The 24961-nt window shown below is 46.5% G+C and overlaps 2 protein-coding genes across 5 annotated transcripts in view; one reads left to right on the forward strand and one right to left on the reverse strand.

The window, feature by feature from the left end:
- Positions 1 to 1851, reverse strand: part of DNAI1 (dynein axonemal intermediate chain 1) — a 61156-nt gene extending 59305 nt beyond the window's left edge. The window contains exon 1 of the mRNA XM_065878735.1: positions 1594 to 1851. Within this exon, the coding sequence (XP_065734807.1) occupies positions 1594 to 1623 (30 nt within the window). The 5' untranslated portion in view covers positions 1624 to 1851. The remainder of the gene's footprint in view (positions 1 to 1593) is intronic.
- A 522-nt stretch (positions 1852 to 2373) lies between these two features.
- FAM219A (family with sequence similarity 219 member A) overlaps positions 2374 to 24961 on the forward strand; it is a 52187-nt gene continuing 29599 nt past the window's right edge. For all 4 annotated transcript variants that reach the window (XM_065879544.1, XM_065879546.1, XM_065879547.1 and 1 more), the window contains exon 1: positions 2374 to 2433. In XM_065879544.1, the coding sequence (XP_065735616.1) occupies positions 2374 to 2433 (60 nt within the window). The remainder of the gene's footprint in view (positions 2434 to 24961) is intronic.

Below are 24961 nucleotides of genomic sequence, written 5' to 3' on the forward strand. Positions count from 1 at the left end.
ATACAACCCAGCACAACCCAGCTTGTGCTCACACTCCACACACCGATATTTACCCCGCTCTAAAACAACCCTTCCCTCCAAGGGGCAGTGCTGATGTGCGCAAGGCCAGTTGACCTGGGTTTCTGTCTTCTGTCTGCTGTCACCTCTCTCTGTTCTCAGTTTACCTATCCTCTAATGTCTCCCCTAATGGGCTAGAGAAACTGATTCCCAAGTTTGTTCAAACTGCTAGAAAAATCTAATCTGGAGTGACAGAAAGAAGATCAGTGGTAACCTGGGGAGAATGGACTAGAACAAGGTGCAAGGAAACTTCTGGGGGTAGAGGAAGCATCCTATATCTTGATTGTGGTGGTATATAAATCTGTCAAAACCTGTCAACATGTACAACTAAAATGGTCCATTTCATTGTATGTAAACCAGACCTCAGTAACGCTGAATTTAAAACAAACTGCATGTAAATTAAAAGTCGGTAGCCCCAAGCCCAGTACATGAGCTTCAAAACATAGTTCAACCCCGACATAAAACTAGGGCAAGGCCATACGGGAATAGCAGCTTCCCCATGGTTGCAGAGATCTAAGAACGACGGGTGCACCTGCTATGGAAGTCCAGGTGAAAGAAGCAATGGAGCAAAGGCTAATAATACGGAGGAGGCCAGACCCAAATATGTAAAGTCACAAACAGCATGCACACAGATTTGGTCTCCAAACCTCAAAATACCTAGGCCTGAGATAGTGCTTATTTAAGAATAAGTAAGTAGAAGCCCTGCCTCACAAAGCAAGAAACTGCATATTAGTCCCAAGATGATAATTCATATACGGTTTGGAAAAAGTGATTCTTGAAGGACTGAGTGGCTTCACCACAGAGAGCTCCTCGAGAAGCTGAGCCTTACCTCTCCTTCCAGGGTGAAGCTGGGTGGGTTAAGAGGGGCGACTCTTGGGTTTCCTGTGAGAAGGGATGACATCTGTCCAGGTGGCAACGAGGACAGTTTGGAGGGGCCAGTTTGGAGTGAGGAGTGTGTGAAAGGGGATGGGAAAGGGGTCTCTGCCCTCTTCTTCTTTGCCTGAACTCTCACTCCTCCCAAGTCTCTTAACACAGAAGATCTGAACCATACTCCCACACACAATCTGTTCTGTGTCTCCGTTACAGTTCTCCTGTACTCTCCTGTGAGTTCCCAAAGGCCAGTGTCTCCACCTAGCCCAGCACTGGGCACTCAGCAAAGGGCAGGAGAAATTACTCATTTGCGACAAGACTGTGAGGACGATGAGGAACATATTGGTAGGAGTGGGGATGGGGGTTTAAGGAGGATGGGCCTGTCAGGCTGGGTCTGTGGAGTGAGGGAATGGAATGGTGAGAGGAGGACAGGTGAAAGAGTGGTAGGAAACAGTGGGTCGGGGGCAGTGTGGGAGAGGAAGCTAGGATTAGTGGGAGAGAGCAGGACAGGGTCAGAGGTCACTGGGAACACAGGCCAGGAATCACAGGGGGACAGAAGTCAACAGGGAAAGGAAGATGAAGGGTCAGTAGCAGAAGTATGATCAGTGGTCACTGGCAGCGAAGGTCAGAGGTCGTCGGAATAGAGCAGGTCGAGGTGTGTGTTACCTGCCTACGAGGCGGTGGTTTGTGGGGCATCTTCGAAGAAGCAGGAAGCACCTCAACACTTGGAGCGCCTACAAAACGCTCCCCCGCCTGAGGACAAGAGATTTGTCCGTCCCCTCAATCATGCACAGGAAATCCGGATTCTCTTTCACTTCAATTCCCAGTCTCAGGGGCTCTTTGGGGACACCCGACGTTGTGGGTCCCCGCGCCCTCGCAGAATGGAATCGGCTCCTCCCTGACGCGGTTACCCAGCAACTAACCTGCAGCCAAGGCGCAGGCGCCTCTGATGCCTCCTCCCTGCTCGAGGGGAAGGCGGGGCTGGGCGCGCGGGGAACCACCCGCTCCACTAAGCCCCGCCCCCTAAGGCCAGACTACCGGCTGCCGCGCCTTTCGGAACTCCCGCATGTGGGAGGGGCTAGTGAGCCCAGACGCCGCCTCCTCATGAATAATGCAGGATCAGGCGGTGTCCCGGACCCGGAAGTGGAGTTGCAGAGTCACGGCAGTGGCTGAGCTGCTGACAGGAGGCGGCGGCGGAGGTGGAGGCGAGGCAAGACCTGCGGCTCTGCAGGGCCACGGTCGCTGTAGCGCTAGGCAAGCTGACGGAGCCACGCCGGCCTCAGCCCACCTGCAAACCTCCCGCCTCGTGCCCACCCTCCATCTGCCCGACTGGTCCGGGGCGGCCTAGTCTGCACCACCGACCCGGCTCCTGGGGCCGCCGCCCCGCGCGGTCCCGTCGGCGTCCCTGGCCGCGCCCGACCCCCGGCCCCCTAGCCCACCGGCACCATGATGGAGGAGATCGACCGGTTCCAGGTGCCCACCGCGCACTCGGAGATGCAGCCGCTGGTGAGGGGGCGGGCGGCGGGCAGGCCAGGGCCGGGAGGGGACGCTACCTGAGGGGGAGGGAGGGAGTCAAGCCTTGGGGACTGTGCGGAGGGGGCGCCTCGGATGGAGTAGAGAGCCGTGAAAACGCATCGCCGGGGGAGGGGGACTTGCAGGACTAGAAAACCGTGGGAGGATACGTGGGATGACAGCAAAGGAGCCTGTAAGGGCGGAGAGCACTGCCAGCGGAGGCAGGCCAAGGGAGTTACGGGGAGCGCCGTCGGATGGAACCGAGCGGGGGCACAATGGTGCACACCATTAGTGGAGGGAGGCCCATAGCGGGGAAAGGAAGGGAACTGTCTTGGGGCACCGTCGGTGGTAGGCCCAGGGGGCTGGGATGAGAGGTAGGGAGGCATTTAGACCTAGAGGCCTGTGATGCTCAGAGCGGGGGAGGGGGCCAGGAGCAGGCTGTCTGAGGGACTGGAATAGGTTTGTAGAGGAGGAGGGGCCTCCCCTCCAGTTCACTGGCTATGGATGGGAACGCAGGGCCTGGGCAGAGGACGAGTGGAGACAGGGGATCCATGCAGGACCCGGGAATCTCGTTCTTCTCCGGAAGAGAGTGCAGTCAATCTAGGCTGGGGGTGCTGGAGCCAGGAAGGAAAGAGCTCGGTGGCGAGATGGAGAATCCGGAGCGCACATGAGAGCTGGGGAACCGGCAGGAGAGGGGGCGGGGCCGCACTGGAGCCGCCTGTGCCCACCGGTTCGGAAGAGCCTCCAGCATCCTAGGCCTACGTGCTTGGAGTCCTTGCTGGGCGCCGATCCTGCCTCCTGTCCGCGGTCCCGGAGTCAGGGAAGAATGATGTCATCGCTGCCGGCGCGGAGGGGATGGAAGGGGGAGGGCGATGCACGGAGGCCGGCCTAGGGGAGACCATACCCATTGGCCACCGTCCCGGGGCGTCTACCTGACTGGCTTGCACATCCGCCGGGCGAGAAACGCCGAGGCCTGGCGGCGGCGTCTTTCCAACTAAAAGAAGGAAAGGGAGAAGGGAGGGAGTGCCCGGCTCTGTTCGCTTTGCTTTTCCTTCTCCTTTCCCCCTTGGAGCCCAGGTGGGAGCTGGAAGGAGGCAAGGCAGGCCAGGAACCTGAAGGTGTGGATGCCCTATTCTATGAGCTCAGCTAGAGCTGAGCAGAGCTCTCCAGGTCTTGAAGCTCTGGGGTTCCCTAACCCTCTTCCTTCTGTGTTAAGCGGAGGTGAGGAACAGGTTCTACCCTTGGGACCCCCGCCCCTGGCTGACAGATGTGCTTTGTGGTTTTCTGAGCAAGTAATCTCTCCATTACAGCAGCCAAGACAGACCTTGGCAGGGACCCATGACCAACTCTAAGCCACACCTTTTGGGGGATGGTAGAGAGAATCATCAGAGGCCACCTAGCCGGAGATGTGTCTTTTTTCCCCTTTTGTGACTACTTAGTTCTAGGAGCCCGAACAGAGAAGCTTTACAGAAGTGTAATATTAAACTGGGGAGAGAGATGCTGCTGGACTTTTTTCCTAGCCTGATGCCATCATTGGGTTATTTGGGGGCCAGAAAATCCTGGTTGAGAAGTCTGTCCCATGAACTTGAAGAACTTTGGGCTGGGCTAAGAGAACACTCCTTTCTGAATTATCTTTCCAGCCAACCTGGCTTGTCTAACTAGATTGCCCTTCCAGTTGTATGTATCTAATCAAGAATCAAAAGGGAGGGCAGATGAAGGAGAAGGTCCAAGTGAATGAGAAGAAAGCAATGAGTTGGTTCTTGCCTCCCATCTGGAGTTCCTAAGGAGAGAGGCAATAACTGTCCATGGAGAGGGGAGAAGGAAGGGGTCACCAGGTTCTCTCAGCTGTCCCTGATGCCTCTGTTTTTGCCTGAAGTTTTCAACGATGGTTTGAGTGAGTAGTGTCCTCAGAAGACTCCTGGGCTGCTTCTGATCTGTGTGGCTCTGAAGTAGAAGTGCTTACGGCAAGGAGGCACTTATCAGAAAAGCTGTGACCGCCTTCAGACCCTTTTCTTGAAGGCTAAAGGAGCCCTTCTCTGCAAGAGGATACTTTGTTGAGGTTGAATGAGAGCCTTATGGAAGTAGCAATACAGTCATCTGCCATTTGGGGGTCATAGCCATTGCCCTGCAGATCTCTGCCTCTCCACCACTGTTCCCAGGTCAAAGTCTAGAGGATCCCCAGAGCTCCTTAAATGCTCTTTGTATTATTGAGACCAGCAGAATCTTGTGTGGAGTTTCCCCAAGAGTCTTCATTTCGGGGCATAAGGAATCAAGGTGGCATACTGCAGAAGAGAAGAGCAAAGTGGCCCTTTAGGGGTGTTTGGGTAGACCTTAAAAACCAGGGTCTTGGGGATTCCCTGGTGGCGCAGTGGTTGAGAGTCCACCTGCCAATGCAGAGGACACGGGTTCGTGACCCGGTCCGGGAAGATCCCACATGGCACAGAGCGGCTGGGCCCGTGAGCCATGGCCGCTGAGCCTGCGTGTCCGGAGCCTATGCTCTGCAACAGGAGAGACCACAACAGTGAGAGGCCCGGGTACCGTAAAAACAAAAAACAAAAAATGAAAAACCAGGGTCTCAGACTGTGACCTATTTCGTTTTTTGCCATTATTTATTAAGACCTCTAGGAAATCTCTCTTCTCTGGACTCAGTTTCCCAGTTATGAAATGAAGACAAACTATTTCTTTAAAGATTAAACAATAGCTCCTCACTCTTCCAAAGAATATCATAGTGACCTGATATCATTGATTCAGCAAATTCATTCACCAAATATTTATTGAGCATCAGCTCTGTTCCAGGTACTGTACTAGGTATTGGGGACACAGTGGTTAGCAGCATAGGGACAGACATAGCCCTGCCTCCTGGAGCTCACAGTTTAGCAGAAGTTATTGTTCTTGTTCACCCTCTCAGTGTGAGTCCCTCTAAGGGCAGAGGCGGGGCTGTCTCCTTAAGCCCTAAGGGAAACAAGGCAGTGCTTGTGTTGGTATCATTGCCCCTTTCTGGACCAAGCTGTACCGATAGTGGCCTGTCACATGGGCTTGATCATCAAATAACACTCTCCTACCCATAGTGGTTGGAAGAATCCAGAGGCCATTCCTTACTTGGAGAGATGAACTCTAGGTGGAAAACATCTTTTTTTAAATTTACTTGAAAGAGAAACTTGCACTTGAAAAGGAGGCCTAGGGGAGCGGCAGCAGCTAGGAGAGAAGGCACAGCCAGCAGATCTGGGTGTTTCCAAGGTGCTAATTTAAGCATAGTTCTCAGCTAGTGGGAGGAAGAGGAAGAGATCCCTGCTCTGTTGTTGCTGCTGCTGTTGCCACAGCTGCACGGAGCCTCCTGTCTGGGGTGGAGTTTGCCTGAAGGGAGTTGCCTCCCTACTTTCCTCATCACACCAATCATTTAATTGGCCTGGCTGCATCGCAGCAGCTGAACCAGGCCTGGGCCTATCCCTGAGAGCTCCCCAAGGTCTCTTTCTGTCTCCTTATGAAAGGAATGAGAGCTCCTCTGGGAGACCTAGTCCCTGGGTTCCACTTCTCCTGTGTCTATCTCCTACAATCCTGAGTGTTTCGGAGCACAGATTTTTGCAAAGACAGGGATAGGCGCACCTTGTATGTCAGTTCTATGGCCAAGCCACACACCTTATTGATCTAGGGAAGCTCCCAGCTGTCCAAGGCTCTCTGTTGAGCAATTGTGTTGAATTTGGGCTATTGTTTGTATGAGCAGCAGGGATAGGCTCTCTGGCCCTACTGTCTGTCTGCTGGGCTGGTTGGTACAGCCTCACAGTCTATGTCTTCTCTTTGGCTGTAATGGAGAGGAAGAGATTTGGTGGTGGGGGGGAAAAAGCATATGGCACCGGACAGGGTCTCTGTGCTCTTGAGAGAAATACTAGTCTGGCCTCACTGAAACCCAGGTTATCTGTTAAATCAGTTGTATAGTTCACGAGCATATGCTCAGTTCCAGGTACTTTACAGATAAAGATATGTGAGATCTCTCCAGGGGGTGGCCAGGAGAAAGATGGGCTCAAATGGCTACGGGAAGGTTTTAGATACATGTTAGGAGAGAGTGGTGATCACTGTAGGGCATTCCTAGGAAAGAGTGTCACCTTGCTTGGGAGAAGATAAGGAAAGCTGAGGTTCTGACTCTTTGACCACGTAAGCTTGGAAAGGAATTTCAGACTCCTCCTGACTCCTTGCACTCAGGGATGGAGATGGTCAAGACATTAATTTAGTGAGTGGGTCATAGCAGCTCCTGAAAGTGGCAGAGGGAACATTGTAAAGCTAGCAAGAAGCCACTATGGAAAATTGACCTACATGTATTCTGTGGTCTGGGAGCCTTAAGTCATCTCCTTGTAGTAAAATGACTCTTCAGTTTTAAGAGTGGATTCTCCTAATGGTCCATGTAACTCATGACCCAGTAGCATTTCTCAGGTTCTAGGAAGAGGCATACCATTCTCTCTCTTCCTATATTGCAAAGTGAGGATCAGGTTTGCTCAGGCCTCCAGCTCCTCCCTTATTGCTCATCTCCTCAGTCAACAAACACTAAGAACCTACTTTCTGCTAACTGTTGTGCTGAGCTCAATACCACAGCCTCTTGCTCCAGGGATGGATATACACAGTCAAGACAGGGTGATGAGCACTGTAAGAAGTAAGAACCAGGTCCAGCAGTGCCGAAGAAAAACAGTAAGGCCTTTCATCAAGTAGTCAGGGAAGGCTTCACAGAGGAGACATTGCTGAACTGGCTCTTAGAAGAGGACTAGAAACTTGGCAGACCAATAAGAGGAGGTGAGGACAAGAGTTCCAGGCAAAGGGCATAGAGGCAGAACCGAAAGGGTGCGTTTGAGTGAATAAAGTGTTATAGTTAAGGAAATAACATGATCAAATTTGAGTTTAGGACTATCATTCCAGGAGTGGTTGAGAGGTTGGAAAACTAATATGAAGGTGGGTATAATAATAATCTAGGCAAGAGATGACAAAGGCCTACACTAAAGCAGAAAGGGAGAGGGGACATATGTACAGAGACTAATAAAGTGGAATAGGCAGGATGTGGTACCTGTTTGGAGGTGGGGTGGAGAGGTAGGGAGTCCAGAATGACTCCCAGGTTTCTGGCATGTATGTCTGGATGGCAAGAGGTACCATCACCACCCCAGGAAATTTGAGGGGGTCTGTATACCTCTTGGCTTCAGGGACTGCTTATATGGGAGAAGGCTGCTGTTTTCCTTTGCTCTGCTTCTGAAGCCGCAATCTTGGGGTTATTGAAAAACCGAAGAGCGGAGTGAAACTAGCCCCACAGCCTCAAAAGGATGCTAAGTGTGCCCATCTGCCAGTGAATACTTTTCCTCTGTAACCAGCTTTGATGAATGCAAGTGAATTGGTGGCAGTGAGGAGCCATGGTAGGTTGTCCCCCCCACACCCCGCCCCCCGCCCCGCAGCACTTTGATAAAGGAAAAATAACATCCTTTGTTGGCTGAGAGAGTGTTTCTGTTGCAGTTTCTGGCCTTGCTTTTACCATCATTCTGGTCAAACCTATGGTTTTCTGGCTGATTGGTTGAGCTGGGCCCTTTCACTGATTTCTTCTAGAACGGATATATGAGTTACTGCTTTACTTGCAAGAGTCAGAATGGAAAAGGACATGTACCTCCCTTCTCTGAGACCAGCCTGGAAAGCTGCACTTGGTGTAGAAACAGCACCCAGGGTGCTATCTTCCAGGCAAGGTGTGCCAAGGGAGCAGGCTTCTGGGTTGAGATCGCTCAGGGGTGACTTGGCTTCTCAGATGCCCCAAGTGTAGCCGCTGCAGGGAGGCACATGGTACCAGGAGGCTACCTGACTCCATGTCAGCTGGGAGTCAAGCTGAGTCATTTCCAACCCCCAACTGCCTGCTGCCCTTGACTGACTATAGCTCAGAGTGAACAGAGATGGAAAACAGAGCCTTTCTCACTTGAACCTGATTAGCTTCAGGGACCCTCCACCCTCCTTGTGAGGGCAGATGGAGCCTTGCGTCTGGAAAGGGGACATGGGAGACTCAGCTTCCTGGCTTAGCCGCTTCATGCTTTCCAGCAGACCCTGGGAGAACTGGTGCAGGGAGCCCCAGAGGAGGCAGGAAGCGGAGAATCAGGCTCAGGGCAGCTACCCAGAGGTGCTGGTTAAAAGAAACAAGAGGCGTGGCTCAGCAGGCTCGCAAGTCATTGTTTTCTTAGGAGACTCTGGTGGGAATCTGGCGTCTGGGCGGAGAAAGGAAGGCAGGAAGCAGGCAGAGCTGGAGCCAGCTGTGGATCTGGCTCTGCTCTGGAGTTCAGAAATTGGCACAGGACCCATCAGCCTCGCTGCGGGGCAGCCGAGTGAACTCCTGGGCTCTAGGGAGTGAGAAGGTTGTCTAGGAAGAAGGCCCAGAGGGTCTGGGCTGGGGAACAGGTAGATGGGGGCTAGTAGGAGATCCCTCTGGATTTTACATTCTTAGGAGCCAGTTCAAGCAAATATGTACTTGAATTTGTTGTTGTTATTCAGAGATGTCAAACTGAGGATCAGATGGCTGTGTTTCTTGAGGGTGAATTTTAAGTTTCTGTGATGATGATGATGTATGTGAGTGTGTACACAAGTAAGAGGGGACTAATGGCCATAAAGAATGTTCTCTGAATGACCATTCTAGCCCTGGGAAGTATTAAGTATGACAAGAAGCCACACCCAGGCAGAAATGAGCCCAGCTACTGTGGTTCTTGTCCTGGTTTTGCCTGTTTTCATCACCAGACTCTTGGCTGTCATAACCAAAGTCCACCCCATCTATCTATTTATAACAATACCTGAAGGGGTACTTTAACTAAGTTTTAGTGAATTAACTGCACCCAAACTATGGAGTGAGAACCATATATATTTTACTATGTAGTTAACTTAAACATAATTATGTACAAGCTATAAATGATTTATAGTTCCCATATTAATTCCCAATTTTATCCTTATAAAGGAATTAGTGAAGCTCTCAGTCAAGCATGGTTCAGACCAGCATTTCCTATAGTATATTCTTAGGAATATTGGTCCTTTGAGATACTTTATGGGGGGAAAAAAGTACCTATAGACAAATTCCTTTGGGAAACCCTATAACTCCATCCTATCATAATGTTTACTAGCATTTTAAAGACTCTGAGAAGCCCTGCAATAAAGAAATCTTTCCAGCTTTGTTTAATCCAGTGTTTCTCAAACTTACAGAACTATGGAACCTTTTTTCATGTTACATCTATTAACGTCTTACAGAACCATTGTGTTTCATGCAATACTCTTTGGGAAACTCTGACTTAGAAATTAGTCTCTCTTCTGATCAGGTCTAGATTTCTATTCTTCCCAGCTCTTTTGAGCCTATTTTATAACCCACGCCATTTTGCCCTATGCTAGTTTCTAATGGGATGTTGCTGCTTTGTGTCAGGGTCTGAACTTGTTGCCATCAGTAGGAAGTTCTTAGTGAACTTTGGCAGGTGCAGAAGCAAAGATTTTTGCTTCTGACCAAACGAGGTCAGGTGCTTCGTTTTTCTCAAGACAATGCTAAGGGGGGTTTACTTCCCAAGTCCCTCTACTAAACACTGCTTTGGTGAAATCAGCATTTTCACCATTAACTTTTCTTTTTTTTTTTTTTTTTGACAGCTTCATTGAGATGTAATTCATATACTGTACACTTTACCCATTTCGTATTTTACTTTTAATCCTGGTGCGGCTGCTTCATGCCTCAGTTCTATTCACCCCTTATGCCAATGCCCATTGATCAGTAATGGCTGCCTGGAGCACGTGTTAAGGTAGATCCTGAGGCTGAGTCCTGGTTTAATGAGAAACAATGACATGGTTGAGTTTCCATGTCTGCCATAGTCTTCAGTGGGGGAAACATCAGTTCTAGGCTTCTGCTTGCCATCCTTGCAGCCCTGAATCATCATAGTTATCCTAGGCAAAGAACACAGGTAAAGAAGTCTCTTGGAGATGTTAGCCAGCTTAGCAATCTGTTTCACTGAGGTTTGAAGTCTTAGGATATGGTTCTTTAAGAAATGAATGGAGAAAACTGAACTTTCCTCCCCTGATTTTCAGCGTGGGTTTTTGAAATATTGACTTGATATAAAGTAAATAATCCTTTGGAAACAGGCCATGTAAGAGGGAAGAACCTTGACTCTGCTGAGCAGATAAGAGGGGAAAAGAGGCAGATTCATAAAGAGATCTCATAAATATCTCATAAGGTGTTGGCCATGCTTAAGATGAAACTATAAGCCCTTGGCTAAAGGAGCAAGAAGAAGGAGTAGGCTACAAGAGGAGATCCTTAAGCCAGCAGTTCCTGGCGAGGAAAAGGCCCTACTGTGGGCTATACAGCCTTAGCACTCTTTTTCCCAGGCTAAACGCTTTGCTTTTTCCTTCCACCATTTTCCTGGAGTCTGGTTTCCAAATCCCTAGTCATCCTGGCTTCTCTAGTGGGTACTTTTGAGTTTCTCACCCCTGGAAGTAGACACAGCCCTCTCCATGTGATCTGACCAGTACAGATTACGGTGGGGCTGCCACTATCCAAAATATTGATATTGTACATCCATTATCGTCAGTCGAGGTTTCATGATCATATTTAGTAGCTGTACATATTGTTATATTGAACTCAGGACACATATGAAATAGGATAGCCCTTTGCCTTAGCAATGTAGAATCAAAGCAAGAACCTGGAGTGACATCTTGGTCTAGGCTGGCTGCTAATACAGTTAAGAGTCCACTGGGGCTAGTGAGGTGATGGTTTCATATTTAGTGGAAACTCTACCACATGTGTGTAATGTGACTCTTATTTTCAGAGATGTAGCTGGCTGAATTCAGCAATGTGGAATTTAAATAGGAATCAGGCTAAGGCTGTGTGAGTGGGTAGACTACGGCAGACCTTCAAAGAGAGCTAGTGCTTATGTGGACAGATGCTTAATGGAAGTCTACTATGTGACACAGACACCAGACAAGCTAATGTGCTATTAGGCTACATTAATAGAAATTTGGAATTCAGGTCCTAGGAGGTGATAGTCCTACTCTGCACTGGTCAGTGCCATCTAAAGTCCTGCATTTTGTGCTGATGTCATTATTCAAAAGATGGAAGGACTAGAATGATGAAAGAGTCAAAACCATGTCCTGTGAGAATAGTTGGAAGAACTGAGGCTGTTCAGCCTGCAAAAACAAAACAAAACAAAATAAAAACAACAACAGTCTTAGAAAAAACATTTTAACGTTTTCAAATGCCTAAAGGACTGGAGCTAAGAAAGGAAAGATGGTTAGACTTCACATTATCTGTGGCTTCACAGGGAGGAACCAGGGCAGTTAGGTGGGAGTGTGGACATGCTTCTATCTTTGGACTCCATTGCCTCTCGTTTCCTGTGGTAGCAGTTCCTAAACTGGGCCAAAGGCCAGGCACCTAGAAGACCCATTGCTCTTTGCAAAATGCCACAGTCTTTGTAAAGCAGGAGCTAGGAACAACATTCTAGCAATAAACATGGCTCTGTTAAGTATGTGCAATATATACATGCCCCAAAAAATTCATTGTGGGGGCTTCCCTGGTGGCGCAGTGGTTGAGAGTCGGCCTGCCGATGCAGGGGACACGGGTTCGTGCCCCGGTCCGGGAAGATCCCACATGCTGCGGAGCGGCTGGGCCCGTGAGCCATGGCCGCTGAGCCTGTGCATCCGGAGCCTGTGCTCCGCAGCAGGAGAGGCCACAACAGTGAGAGGACTGCGTACTGAAAAAAAAAAAAATTCATTGTGGAACTTAGTATGAGCAACACTTTGCTAGTTTTCTGTTAGTATGTGTTTGCTAATCTTTCCTATTTTTCAAGGCCAATCACAAAAATGCCCCATTCTTCATGCATCCTTCCTTTTCCTTCACTAAGGTGTGAACTCTCCATTCTACCTGTCCTGTGACCTTAATACATTGTCTCTGTGTGAAGTTAATGGATGCAGTTGTCTTATCCTTATCTTAAATTTCTTTCTAAGGTAGATGCAAAGATGTTTCCAAAGCACCTGAACTCCACCTTGTGCAATAGATTGGGAAAATAATTTTTGCCTATTTTACAGATATGCAAGCAGAATTCCACAAAGATAAATAGGCTTGGCCATTGTCCAGCTGGAGGTTGGCATGGCCTAGACTAAAACCCAGGTATCCTGATTCCCAAGCCCATGATATTTCCCTCACAATCTGGGACTTAATTTCAGTTCTTCTGCATCAACTTAAATTTCTCCACTGGCTTTTGAGGCATCTACACTAGGTGTTTGCCCTTCCAGGTGGCCATACGTTCTACCATTCATGCCAACTTTCTTCCTGGTAGGTCCAGCCAGGCCCTTCACCTCTTCTCACCTATTGGCATCTTGAGGCCTCCTCTTAACTATTCTCTCCCCTCTTCTACTCTGCCTATTCCACTCCTACCCATTCTTCAAAGGTCCATATAAACTCCCCTTCTCCAGGAAGCCTTCTCTGACTATCCTAGTGAGTTCTCAACCAAGCCCAAAAGCCTCTATAACCTGTGGCATATAACTTGATACATATGATATCCTGATTTGGAGTGTCCACTTTGATGTGTTGTGTTGTAAGTCTCATCACCCCAACTCCTCTTTTAACTCCTTGGCAGATAGCTTCTGCTCCCAAAGCTCACAGTCTGACAAAGAAGAAACTTGCTCTCATGAAACAGAACTACAGAAGACTACAGCTGCATCCTTTAAAAATGAGAAAAAGAGAGGGGAGGAGGTGATTCAAAAGAGGGGAGCAGAAGAGACCCAGAGGGGGATGACTAGGCGGGAGTTCGTTAGCAGAGCAGAAGGTACATGTGGGGAATTGTGGGAGAGTCAGGGGGATACATGGATTGAGGCACTCATTTATTACTCAGAAAATATCTTTTGAGCATCTGATATATGCAAGACATTATACCAGACACAAGGAATAATATGATAAATAAAGCAAACATGGTCCCTGCCTTTATGAACTGGCAATCCAGTGGGAAAGAAAGATACTAAACAAATAAAGCGCACAAACAAAATTACAATGACAAACTATGACAAGTGATAGAAAAGACATGAGAGAGAATAATAAAGCCTCCCATCTTAGATTGGGGATGTCAGGCAAGGCTCCTATGAGAAAGTGATATTTGAGCTCAGACCACAGGGTGAGAAAGAGCTTGAGTGCTCTGACAAGGAGGGACTTGCTCCTTGCTCCCAGAAGTGGGGTGGGGGCTCCCAGCTGAGTTTGCAGTCTGAGTCCCTTATAAACTGGCCTTTCTCCGTCGTCTCCCTTTGCACCATGAGGTCAGCTTTGAGGAGAGAAAGACGCAGGAGAACATGGGAGAGCCAATCCAGCCGCTCTCCTGTTGGTAGCACAGCCGGTGATTGTGCTGCCCACTTTGTTGTGAGGCTGGAAAAGCTGTTAATAGAGTTGTGATGTGTAATATTTAGTGAGCAAAACACTTAGCTCTGCTGATGAAGAACTCCTACCTGGATCTTCCACCACTGGATGACTTGCACACATCCTCCTGGAGATGAAAAAATATATATATCTGGAGCTTAGAGGGAGGCAAGAGTGCCACCCTGGATGTCCTGTTCTTTGTGTGGCCGGCATGGGGTTCACGTTCTCCTTATCACAAAAACCAAATGCTACAAGCTGTTCTGTCCAGGAGCAGGCCTACTTCTGGTGGGAAAGCCAGCAGTCACATTGGCATGTAAATTGCAGCAGCTGGTGAGAGGGGCCTCCACTGGGCCTCCTGCAAATCCCAGAGGGGTTCCCTGAGGGTTTCAGCTTCCAGAAAGTCCTCTTTGCTCTCAGCGGGCCTGCTGCTTCCAGCCCTGGCTCAGAGGAGATCATAAGCTTAGAGAAAGGCCAAGTGGGGATAATGATGTAGGGAGGCGGTGGTGGCTAATAAGTAGTTTGAGGAAAAAGAGGGAAAATTACATGGAGTCAAGGAGGGAGACCAAATTGGGGGATGGTAGAAAACATTGGCACCAAATGGAACCAGTCAGCCCTCAGGGTTTGCTCATCTATCAGCCTCCTTATCAACTTCCTGATGGAACTTCATGTTTCAGATCCTTCATTCGCCAGGGGCTGAGCTACAGCAGCCAGGTAGTCTTAGGGAACTCTCATGAGGGGAATTGGTCTGAGTATCCTTGAGGGGGGTGCAGAGATCAGGGAGAGCTAGTGAAGGACATGGGCCCCAGGGCAGGAGCTATGCACAGCCTTGGTAGGAAGTCAGCTGGGTACATTCTAGCTCTAGCCCTTTTGTTATGACCTTTGGCCAGGCTCCTAATCTTTCAGACTGTTTATTTTATTTATTTATTTTATAAATAAAGAAGATCATGTACATGAAAATGAACTGCAAATTACTGTATCATTTCTGATCTAAAAGTTGATGGTGATTAAGGGGTTGGTGATTTCTGTTTTTTGCATGTGATTCCCAAGGAGCTCTTACAGGAGAGGGTGAGAAAGTGGTTTATTCTACTTATCACCAAATGAGAAGAGTCCTTGGCCTCCTTGACAGGGCCCTGATCAGGCTGGGCTAGAGATGGAAGTGCTCTGTGCTCCCATTGATTCCCAGAGGGGGTTCCATTGAGTGGGCCTGGGCTGGAGGAGGCCCTGCACATCCCAGCCACGGCTATTGCAGAGTCCTGTTGGTAGAGTAGACCTTCCTGGAGAACCCCACTACTGAGGCTAGTGGAGGATGTCCTGCTGCTGTTTCCGCTCTCAAAGACCAACTCTCAGGGCTCAAGAAACATTTGAACAAGTCCACGTTGCAACTACTCTTCCCACAGGTCTGTGGGCTAGAGAAGGAGGCAGTTTCCTGTCTGCAGACCTTCTTCAAAATTTTAAAACATTTTGTCATGGAAAATTTCAAACACATATAAAGTAGAGAAAAAAGTAAAATGAACCACTCAACTTAAATAACTATCAACCTAGGGCTAATCTTATTTCACCTGTACCCACCCACTGGATTACTCTGAATAATTATTTCATCTATAGTCCTCTATCTCCTGTATTTCTGCAAAGTGGTAATTAAAGTTCAAGGTCTGATCAGATTTTTTTTTTTTTTTTTGCGGTACACGGGCCTCTCACTGTTGTGGCCTCTCCCGTTGCAGAGCACAGGCTCCGGACGTGCAGGCCCAGCGGCCATGGCTCACAGGCCCAGCAGCTCTGCAGCATGTGGGATCTTGCCGGACCGGGGCACGAACCTTTGTCCCCTGCATCGGCAGGCGGACTCTCAACCACTGTGCCACCAGTGAAGCCCCTGATCAGATTTTGATTCAACATTTTTGTGAAGGATCCTTCCAAGGTGGTGCTTTGTATTTCCTATTGCATCATGTCAGGAGGCACAGGACACATGGTTGTCCTACTTTTTGTGTTGTTCAGATTGATTAGTTGTGTAGTTCGCCTGATCCCTCCATCAGCCTTTCACATAATGCTTTTAGCAGCCATTGATGGCTATCGCCTCAGTCCATTCTTTCTTTTTTTCTAAATTTATTTTTATTCAAGTATAGTTAATTTATAATGTTTTAATTTCTGCTGTACAGCAAAGTGATTCAGATATCTATCTATCTATCTATCTATATATATATATATATACTTTTTCAAATTCTTTTCCATTATGGTTTACTGCATGATATTGAATATAGTTCCCTGTGCTATGCAGTAGGACCTTGTTGTTTATCCATTCTATATAAAATAGTTTGCATCTGCTAATCCCAAACTCCTAATCCATCCCTCCCCCACCTCTCCTCCCCTTTGGCAACCACAAGTCTGTTCTGTCTGTGACTCAGTCCATTATTTCATCAGGAATTTCCTTCACATTTGGACAAGAGAGAACCCCTGTCGATTTTCTGCCTTTGTCCCCAGAGATATTACAGATATCACTAGCCCTTTCTTTCTTTCTTTTTTTTTTTTTTGCGGTACACGGGCCTCTCACTGCTGTGGCCTCTCTCGTTGCGGAGCACAGGCTCTGGACACACAGGCTCAGCGGCCATGGCTCACGGGCCCAGCCGCTCCGCGGCATGTGGGACGAACCCGTGTCCCCTGCATCGGCAGGCGGACTCTCAACCACTGTGCCACCAGGGAAGCCCAGCCCTTTCTTTTTTAGGTACACTTTTTCTACCACTGCCCTTACCCTATTCCATCATTTCCTTCCTTATCAACCCAAGATGGCCCTAGGATGTCTTTAGACCACATGTACCCAACCCGCTTCAGAGTGGACCTGGGTTCTGAGGGGAGGGTCCTTACTTGGAGTGTGTTCTCACTGAGGCAGCACTGTTTTTCCTTATGAAGCTCCTAGGTCTGAGCTCTGTGAATCCTGTGAGGGCCACACTTGGCCATGCTGGAGAGTAGAGGCAGTTCCAGTCTCTTCCTCCCCTGGGAGATTGTTCAGCAGGAGCTGGGTTGATTTTACCTTCCCAGGGATTTCTGAGCAGCCTTCTTCTATGCTGAGGAGGGTCTTTCTCACTTGTTTCCTGAACTTCCTGCCCCAGCCTGGGCTCTGGCAGGCACCCAAGCCTGGTTTCCTGTTTAGCCCGACTGTGGGCCGGGAGAGGCAGGAGGAGGGGTTGGATGGGCAGCTCCAGCACTCTTAGGCCCTTTCTCTTTCCAACCAAGTTCAAAAACTTCTGAGGGCTAGAACACGACCACCACCTTCTGGGACTTCTAGCATTCCTGTTCTGCCCAGTGTCTTCACTCCCAGTGTCTCTCCTCACACAGGAGAGACTGGAAAGACTTTGCACTTCTAAGTGTGTATATGCCCCAAGCAAACACTGCAAGCCCCACGGGTACTGTGAGCCAGCTAACCAGAAAGGCACACAGAACTTGAGAGCTGCTTCCTGCCAACCTGAACCCACCCCTGGGCCCTGCCCCTGCCCCCAGGAGTGCTGCACCGCCACCACCCAGCCTAATAGCTATTAGTCCCTCAGTCATTATGTCCAATGCAAAGGAGCATCTGATAGTGCAGGGAAGCTGAGAATTGGAGGCTGGCTACGCAGCAGCCAGAAAACATTAGCTTTGTAGTGATAGCCCATTTACCCAGTATAGAATTTCTGATGAGTCTCACAGCCCTGGTTGCCCCATTCACATTCTTCCTGTCTAGTTCTTCCTTGGGCAGTGAGGATCTAGAGGGACTCATTCTGTCTTGGGAAGAGACCTGCTGCAGAGTCCTTCTTTGCTCCTTTCTCCCGGATGGCTGCAGCAGGAATTGTGTAAAGCCCTATCCTTTTCATCCCCATGAAAGGAAATATCAGAGGAAAGCATTGCCAGGTAGCAAGGATGTCCAATACAACATGTTACATCTTAACACCTTCCCCCTTGTTCTTACTATGAAGACTCAAATCTTTAACATGGCCTACAAGGCCTTGTGTGGTCTGGCTCCTGCCTTCCTCTCCAGCTGATCTCATACACCATGACCGCACCCAACCTCACTGGCTTTTCCTCCATTTCTCTGATGTCCTAGACTCCCTTCTGATTTAGAACCTTTGCTCATGTTGTTCCTTCTGCCTGAAATGCCTTTCCTGCACCTTCTGCCTTTTTTTTTGGTTACTCTTACGCACCCTTCAGATCTTAGCTCAGCTATAATTTCATCACAGAGGGCTTCTCTTGACCTCTAGACTTGGTCAATGGCCTTCTCCTTATTTCGCTTTTTACACTTATAACTTTACATATGTTTGTATGATTATTCTGTTCACATGGGTCCTTATGAAGACCAAGTTTCATGAAGGCAGAGATCATATCTATTTTTATTTCCCTTTATGTCTCCTGTGCCTCACAGTTTTCCTTAACATATAGTAAACATTCACTAGATATCTGTTGAATGAAAGGCTGAATGAACAAATGAATGAATAAATAAATGGAGTCAATCTTCTCCTCTCTTTTATTTGGTAACGCCATGTCATATCTGACTATCATATTCAATCATATACACCCTACAGACTGGTGTCCTGCTTTTTATGAGTACTGTGTGTCTGCTGCCAGACAGACATTTAATTTCATCCTTTCAACAGAATGAAGAAGGTATACCCTTAATCTTCAGAGAAGGCAAGTGAGACCCAAAGTCACACAGTTAATTCGTGCCAAAGCCCTGTTTCAAGCCCAGGTGTGTGGAGTCAAAGCCCATGCTCTTAACCATAACACTACACTGCCCCCTTTTGGCAGTTTGGAGAGTTGTCACTGAGCACCTTCTGTCACTGGGACCTGGTTAATTTCAACCCTAAACCCATACTTTGGAACTTAAAGCCCCAAGAAGCCATAATCCAGTTCCAACCCTCCTGCTTTTGGGCCAGACTGTGGAAAGACATAGGGATGGGAATTTAAGCTGGTCTTCCCAGTGTCCCGGGGTACAGGTGTCTTAAGGTCTGTCTCCTATCTGTTTTCCATGTGCTCTTTGTAGCCTCCAGGGCTTAATGCAGTGTCCTGTTTTGGAGAGCTGAAGGGCAGCTGTTGAAATGGCCTGATTGGCCACGTCCTGGGAAGTAAAGCATGGCCTGATTAAGATCCTAGGAAAGGTCATTGAGAGGCGGAGAGCTTGTCTCTTTGTGATTTAGTCACTAAAGATAGAGCTCTGGAAATTGGCTTCAAAGCTTTCCTGGGAAATTCAGACTCAGTAAGGGGGCAATACCTCTTGCTGCTGATTAGAAAATCTCAAGTTAGTTAGTATCCCAAGCTCCCTTTGGTGGCCAAGGAAATTGGGACTGATGAATACTTTAGACTAGATGGAAACCAAGTAAATGAGGAGAGAACAACATAAAACAAAAAAGAGCTACCATTTGCTATAGGTGTCAGGCATTCTGCAAAGTGTTTTATATAGGGCTGGCCAAAAAGTTCGTTTGGGTTTTTCCATGACATCTTACTTACGAAAAACCCAAATGAACCAACCCAATACATACATTATTTCATTTAATTCTAACACTGGCCTGGAAAGTAAAGGGATATTAAGAAAGGTAACTTGCCAAAGCTCATACAGCCAGCTGGCCTTATAACCATATAATCCAGGTCTTCTGACTTCAAAACCTGAGTATCCCCTATACCCCTTTGGTGAGAATGTACATTATCACAGCCTCTCTGGAAAGAAAACTGGCAACATAATGTGTGCATGCCCACTGACCCCCTCAGCAGTTCTACTTCTAGGAATGTATTAAACTGAAGAAATAGACAAGTGTATAAAGACTCCCCCCCTCCAAGTTACTATAATAGTTACAAATAAATATATATAATATTATAACATTATAGTAGTTATAATAGCTGCAACATTATAATAGCAAAGGGGAAAAAGAAAAGAAAGCAAACAACATAAATCTCCATCAGTGGGGACTGATTAAATAAATCATGGTACATCTACCCCACAGCATACATGCAGGCCAGCCTTGTGAAAGAGGAGGTAAGATCTAACATGGATTGGCATGAAAAGATGTTCAAGATATATATTTTTATTTTGGTAAAATGCATATAACATAAAAGTTAACATTTTCACATACATTTGGAATATGGATGATCTGATTCATCTATGTTTAAATTTATAAATACAATTATACATTTTAAAAGTCTAAAAATATGCAATAAACTGGTAACAGTTCTGACTTAACAGGAGAACTTTCACATTCTTCTATGTATTTGAATTTGTTATAACAAACCAACATTATTTTTTCTCTAATCATTTTTTCCCCATCTTAGGAAACAAATGGTGAAAAATGATTTTCTTTCTACTGTATCATGCCTACCCAGGAGATTAGCTCTTGCCTCATTCCCACATTCTCCAATCAGGTATGCATACCAACAAATTGGTGAGATAAATTGGCTATGGAAATGCTGCCAGATACCTATATGCCACTTGTCTGGCCAATCTTGTCCCTGCTGGGCACCTCCATCTTTCACTGGCCATACTTGACTCATTTCTTTTCACTTCCTTCTCAAGTTCTGCAGAACCCTCAGGATTTGGGAGGCTGGGCATTTCTTTGGGAAGAGAAAGACATCCACATTGATCAGATACATTCCTGTCTCTTATCTCCTGTTTAGACATGTGCAGTCTCACCTTCACCATAAAAGAGAAGCATGGGGACAAAATCACTCTCACATCCCCCAAGATAAAGACATGATCACTGATGTGTCAACCTTCTGAGTGGTTCTCTTTGGCTTCTGGCCTTCCTCCCATTAGTGTTGCCGCTCATTGTGATGTGGTTTTCAGTATGGCCTTTTTATGTGGTAAAGTAGGAAAGGGGTCAGGAAACTTGGGATGAAGCCCTTGCTAGGGGACTTAAGGGAAGCTGCTCAGCGTTACATGGTATCAGCTTTTTTTTCTATCAAATTGGGATAAATAATAGACACTGGATTTTTAGGGCAGTGAAAATATTATGTGTGATACCATAGTGATGGGTACATGTCATTTTACATTTGTTCAAACCCATAGAATGTACAACACCAAGAGTGAAACATAATGTAAACTATGGATTTTGGGTGATTATGATATATCAATAGAGGTTCATCAATTGTAACAAATGTACAGACATACCTCAGAGATATTGTGGGTTTGGTTCCAGACCACTGCAATAAAGCGAAGGTTGCAATAAAGTGAGTTACACAGGTTTTTTTTGATTTCCAGTGCATATAAAAGTTATGTTTACACTACACTGTAGTCTGTTAAGTGTGCAATACCATTATGTCTTAAAAAAAAACAATGTGCATACTTTAGTTAAGAATACTTTATTGCTAAAAAATGCTAACCACCATCTGAGCCTTCAGCAAGTCGTAAGATTTTTGCTGGTGGAGGATTTGCTTTGATGTTGGTGGCTACTGACTGATCCGTGTGGTGGCTACTGAAGGTTGGGGTGACTGTGGAAGTTTCTTAAAATAAGACAACAAAGAATTTGCTGCATTGATGGACTCTTCCTTTCATGAAAAATTTCTCCAAAGCATGCAATGCTGTTTGATAATATTTTACCCACAGTAGAACTTCTTTCAAGATTGGAGTTAACTTCTCAAGTCCTGCCACTGCTTTATCAACTAAGTTTATGTAACATTCTAAGTTCTTTATTATGTCAACAATCTTCACAGCATCTTCACCCGGAGTAGATTTCATCTCAAGAAACCACTTTCTTTGCTCATCCATAAGAAGCACCTCCTCATCCATTAAAGCTTTACCATGAGATTGCAGCAATTCCGTCATATCTTCAAGTCCCACTTCTAATTCTAGTTCTCTTGTTATTTCCTCCACATCTGCAGTTACTTTGTCCACTGAAATCTTGAACCCCTCAAAGTCATCCATGAGGGTTGGAATCAGCTTCTTCCAAACTCCTGTTAATATTAATATTTTTACCTCTTCCCATGAATCAAATGTTCTTAATGGCATCTAGAATGGTTAATCCTTTCTAGAAGATTTCAACTGACTTTGTCCAGATTCATCAGAGGAATCACTCTCTATGGCAACTATAGCCTTACAAAATGTATTTCTTAAATAATAAGACTTGAAAGTCAAAATTACTCCTTGAGGGCTTCCCTGGTGGTGCAGTGGTTGAGAGCCCGCCGGCCAATGCAGGAGACGCAGGTTCGTGCCCCAGTCCGGGAAGATCCCACATGCCGCGGAGCAGCTGGGCCGGTGAGCCATGGCCGCTGAGCCTGCACGTCTGGAGCCTGTGGTCCACAACGGGAGAGGCCACAACAGTGAGAGGCCCGTGTACCGAAAAAAAAAAAAAAAATTACTCCTTGATCCATGGACTGCAGAATGGATGTTGTGTTAGCAGGCATGAAAACAACGTTAATTTCATTGTAATACATCTCCATCAGAGAGCTCTTGGGTGACCAGGTACAATGTCAATGAGCAGTATTTTTCTTCTTTTTTTTTTTTTTTGCCATACAGTGCAGCTTGTGGGATTTTAGTTCCCTGACCAAGGATTGAACCCTGGGCTGTTGGCAGTGAGAGCACAGATCCCTAACCACTCGACCACCAGGGAATTCCTGAGCAGTAATATTCTGAAAGGAACCTTTTTTCCTAAGTAGTAGGTCTCAACAGTGGGCTGAAAATATTCAGTAAACCATGTTGTAAACAGATGTGCTGGCATCCAGGTTTTGTTGTTCCATTTATAGAGCACAGGCAGAGTAGATTTAGCATAATTCTTTTTTTTTTTTTTCGCAGTACGCGTGCCTCTCACTGCTGTGGCCTCTCCTGCTGCGGAGCACAGGCTCTGGATGCGCAGGCTCAGCGGCCATGGCTCACGGGCCCAGCCGCTCCGCGGCACGCAGGATCCTCCCGGACCGGGGCACGAACCCGTGTCCCCCGCATTGGCAGGCGGACTCCCAACCACTGTGCCACCAGGGAAGCCCAATTTAGCATAATTCTTAAGGGCCCTTGGATTTTCAGAATGGTAAATGAGCACTGGCTTCAACTTAAAGTCACCAGCTGCGTTAGCCCCTAACAGGAGAGTCAGCCTGTCCTATGAAGTTTTAAAGCCAAGCATTGACTTCTCCTCTTTAGCTATGAAAGTCCTAGATGGCATCTTCTTCCAATATGACTGTTACATTTACATTGAAAATCTGTTGTTTAGTGTAGCCACCTTCATTAATTATCTTAGCTAGATCTTCTGGATGCTTTACTGCAGCTTCTACATCAGCACTTGCTGCTTCACCTTGTACTTTTATGTTCTAGAGATGGCTTCTTCCCTTAAACCTCATGAACCAGCCTCTGCTATCTTCAAACATTTCTTCTGCAGCTTCTTCACCTCTCTCAGCCTTCACGGAATTGAAAAGAGTTAGGGCCTTGCTCTGGACTAGGCTTTGGCTTAAGGGAATGTTGTGGTTGGTTTAATCTTCTGTCCACACCACTAAAGCTTTCTTCATATCATCAAAAAGGCTATTTCACTTTCCTATCATTTTTGTGTTCACTGGAGTAGCACTTTTAATTTCCTTCAAGAACTTTTTCTTTGCATTCACAACTTGCCTGTTTGGGGCAAGAGGCCTAGTTTTCAGCCTATCTTGGCTTTTGACAACCTTCCTCACTAAGCTTAATCTTTTCCAGTTTTTCAGTTAAAGTGAGAGACATCCGACTTTTCCTTCCACTTGAACACTTAGAGGTCATTGTAGGGTTATTAATTGGCCTAATTTCAATATTATTGTAACTCAGGGAATAGGGAGGCCTGAGGAAAGGGAAAGAGATGGGAATGGCCAGTTGGTGGAGCAGTCAGCATACTACATTTATTAAGTTCATGATCTTATATGGGTATAGTTTGTGGTGCCCCAAAACAATTACATTAATAACATTAAAGATCACTAATCACAGATCACCATAATAAATATAATAATAATGAAAGTGTTTGAAGTACTGTGAGAATTACCAAAATGTGATACAGAGACATGAAGTGAACGAATGCTGTTGGAAAAATGGTGCCAATAGACTGGCCTGATGCAAGGTTACCACAAACCTTCAATTTGTAAAAAATGCAATATCTGCGAAGCACAATAAAAGTGGTAAGCCTGTATCATGCTAGTGGGGATGTTGATAAAGGGGGAGACTGCATATGTGGGAGCAGGGGGTGTATGGGAAATCTCTGTACCTTCCCCTCAATTTTGCTGTGAACCTGAAACTGCTCTTAAAAAATATTAATAATAATAACAATATAAAGATGCTGTTTTCTATCTCTTAGGATTGTCAGAGACTAAATGAGATAATATTTAGGGAAAAGCTTTGAAAGCATAAGTGCAATACAAACATAAAGATCTGTATTTTTCTGAATTTAACCTTTTCTGATTTGCATTATAAACCCTTAAGGCAAGAAGCATGTCTCTAAATCTGTTTGCTATGATATAGCAACTTAATTGGGAGATAGGAGAGATACTGAACAATCTGGAAAGGTCACTTCATTCTTATACAACCTGAGGAAGGGGGAGGGCAGAGGAGAGTAGAGGCTCATTTTCTGTCTTAACTGCTTCTGTATTAATTTTCCCCATTGAACATGTATTACTTTTGTAAGTTATAGAAACCAATATAGTTTTGTTAATGGCTTAAAATGATACACTAGTTAGGACTAGAGACAGAAATTGGAAGGCATCTGCATATAGGGCTGACAGCTGGAGCAAAGAGAACAAAGGATTTAGAAAGATGAGCAATTGGAGAAGCAATTGGATGAGCAATTGGAGAAGCAGCCAGATTGGCAAAATGTTGTTACAACTATTGAATGTCAGGTCGAGGAGTTTTTAAGTGATGGGAGCCATTGAAGACTCTTGAACCAGGGAATACTGTAATCAGAGCAGTGTTTAATTCCCAGAAGAGTAATTTAAGAGCACTGCACAGGGTAAGTTGGAGGAAGGAGAGACACGTTGGGGTAATGAGTGGGTCAGGGTCACCACTGCAGTGGGCCTGGAATAAGATGATAAGGACCTGAAGCAGGATGTTGGCTGAGAGAAGGCTTAAAAAAAAAAAAAAAAGATAAATGTTAGATATTTTGAAGAAAGTGCTACCATAGGTTCATGATTAGCTTGCCAGAAAGATAAAGGGAAAAGAAGTGGGTCAAAATGACCCTGTAGGCTGGTCAAAAAGAGACAGGAGCCAACTTGAAAGAG

The sequence above is a fragment of the Phocoena phocoena genome, chromosome 6 (assembly GCF_963924675.1).
Source record: "Phocoena phocoena chromosome 6, mPhoPho1.1, whole genome shotgun sequence".
NCBI classification, from domain to species: Eukaryota; Metazoa; Chordata; class Mammalia; order Artiodactyla; family Phocoenidae; genus Phocoena; species Phocoena phocoena.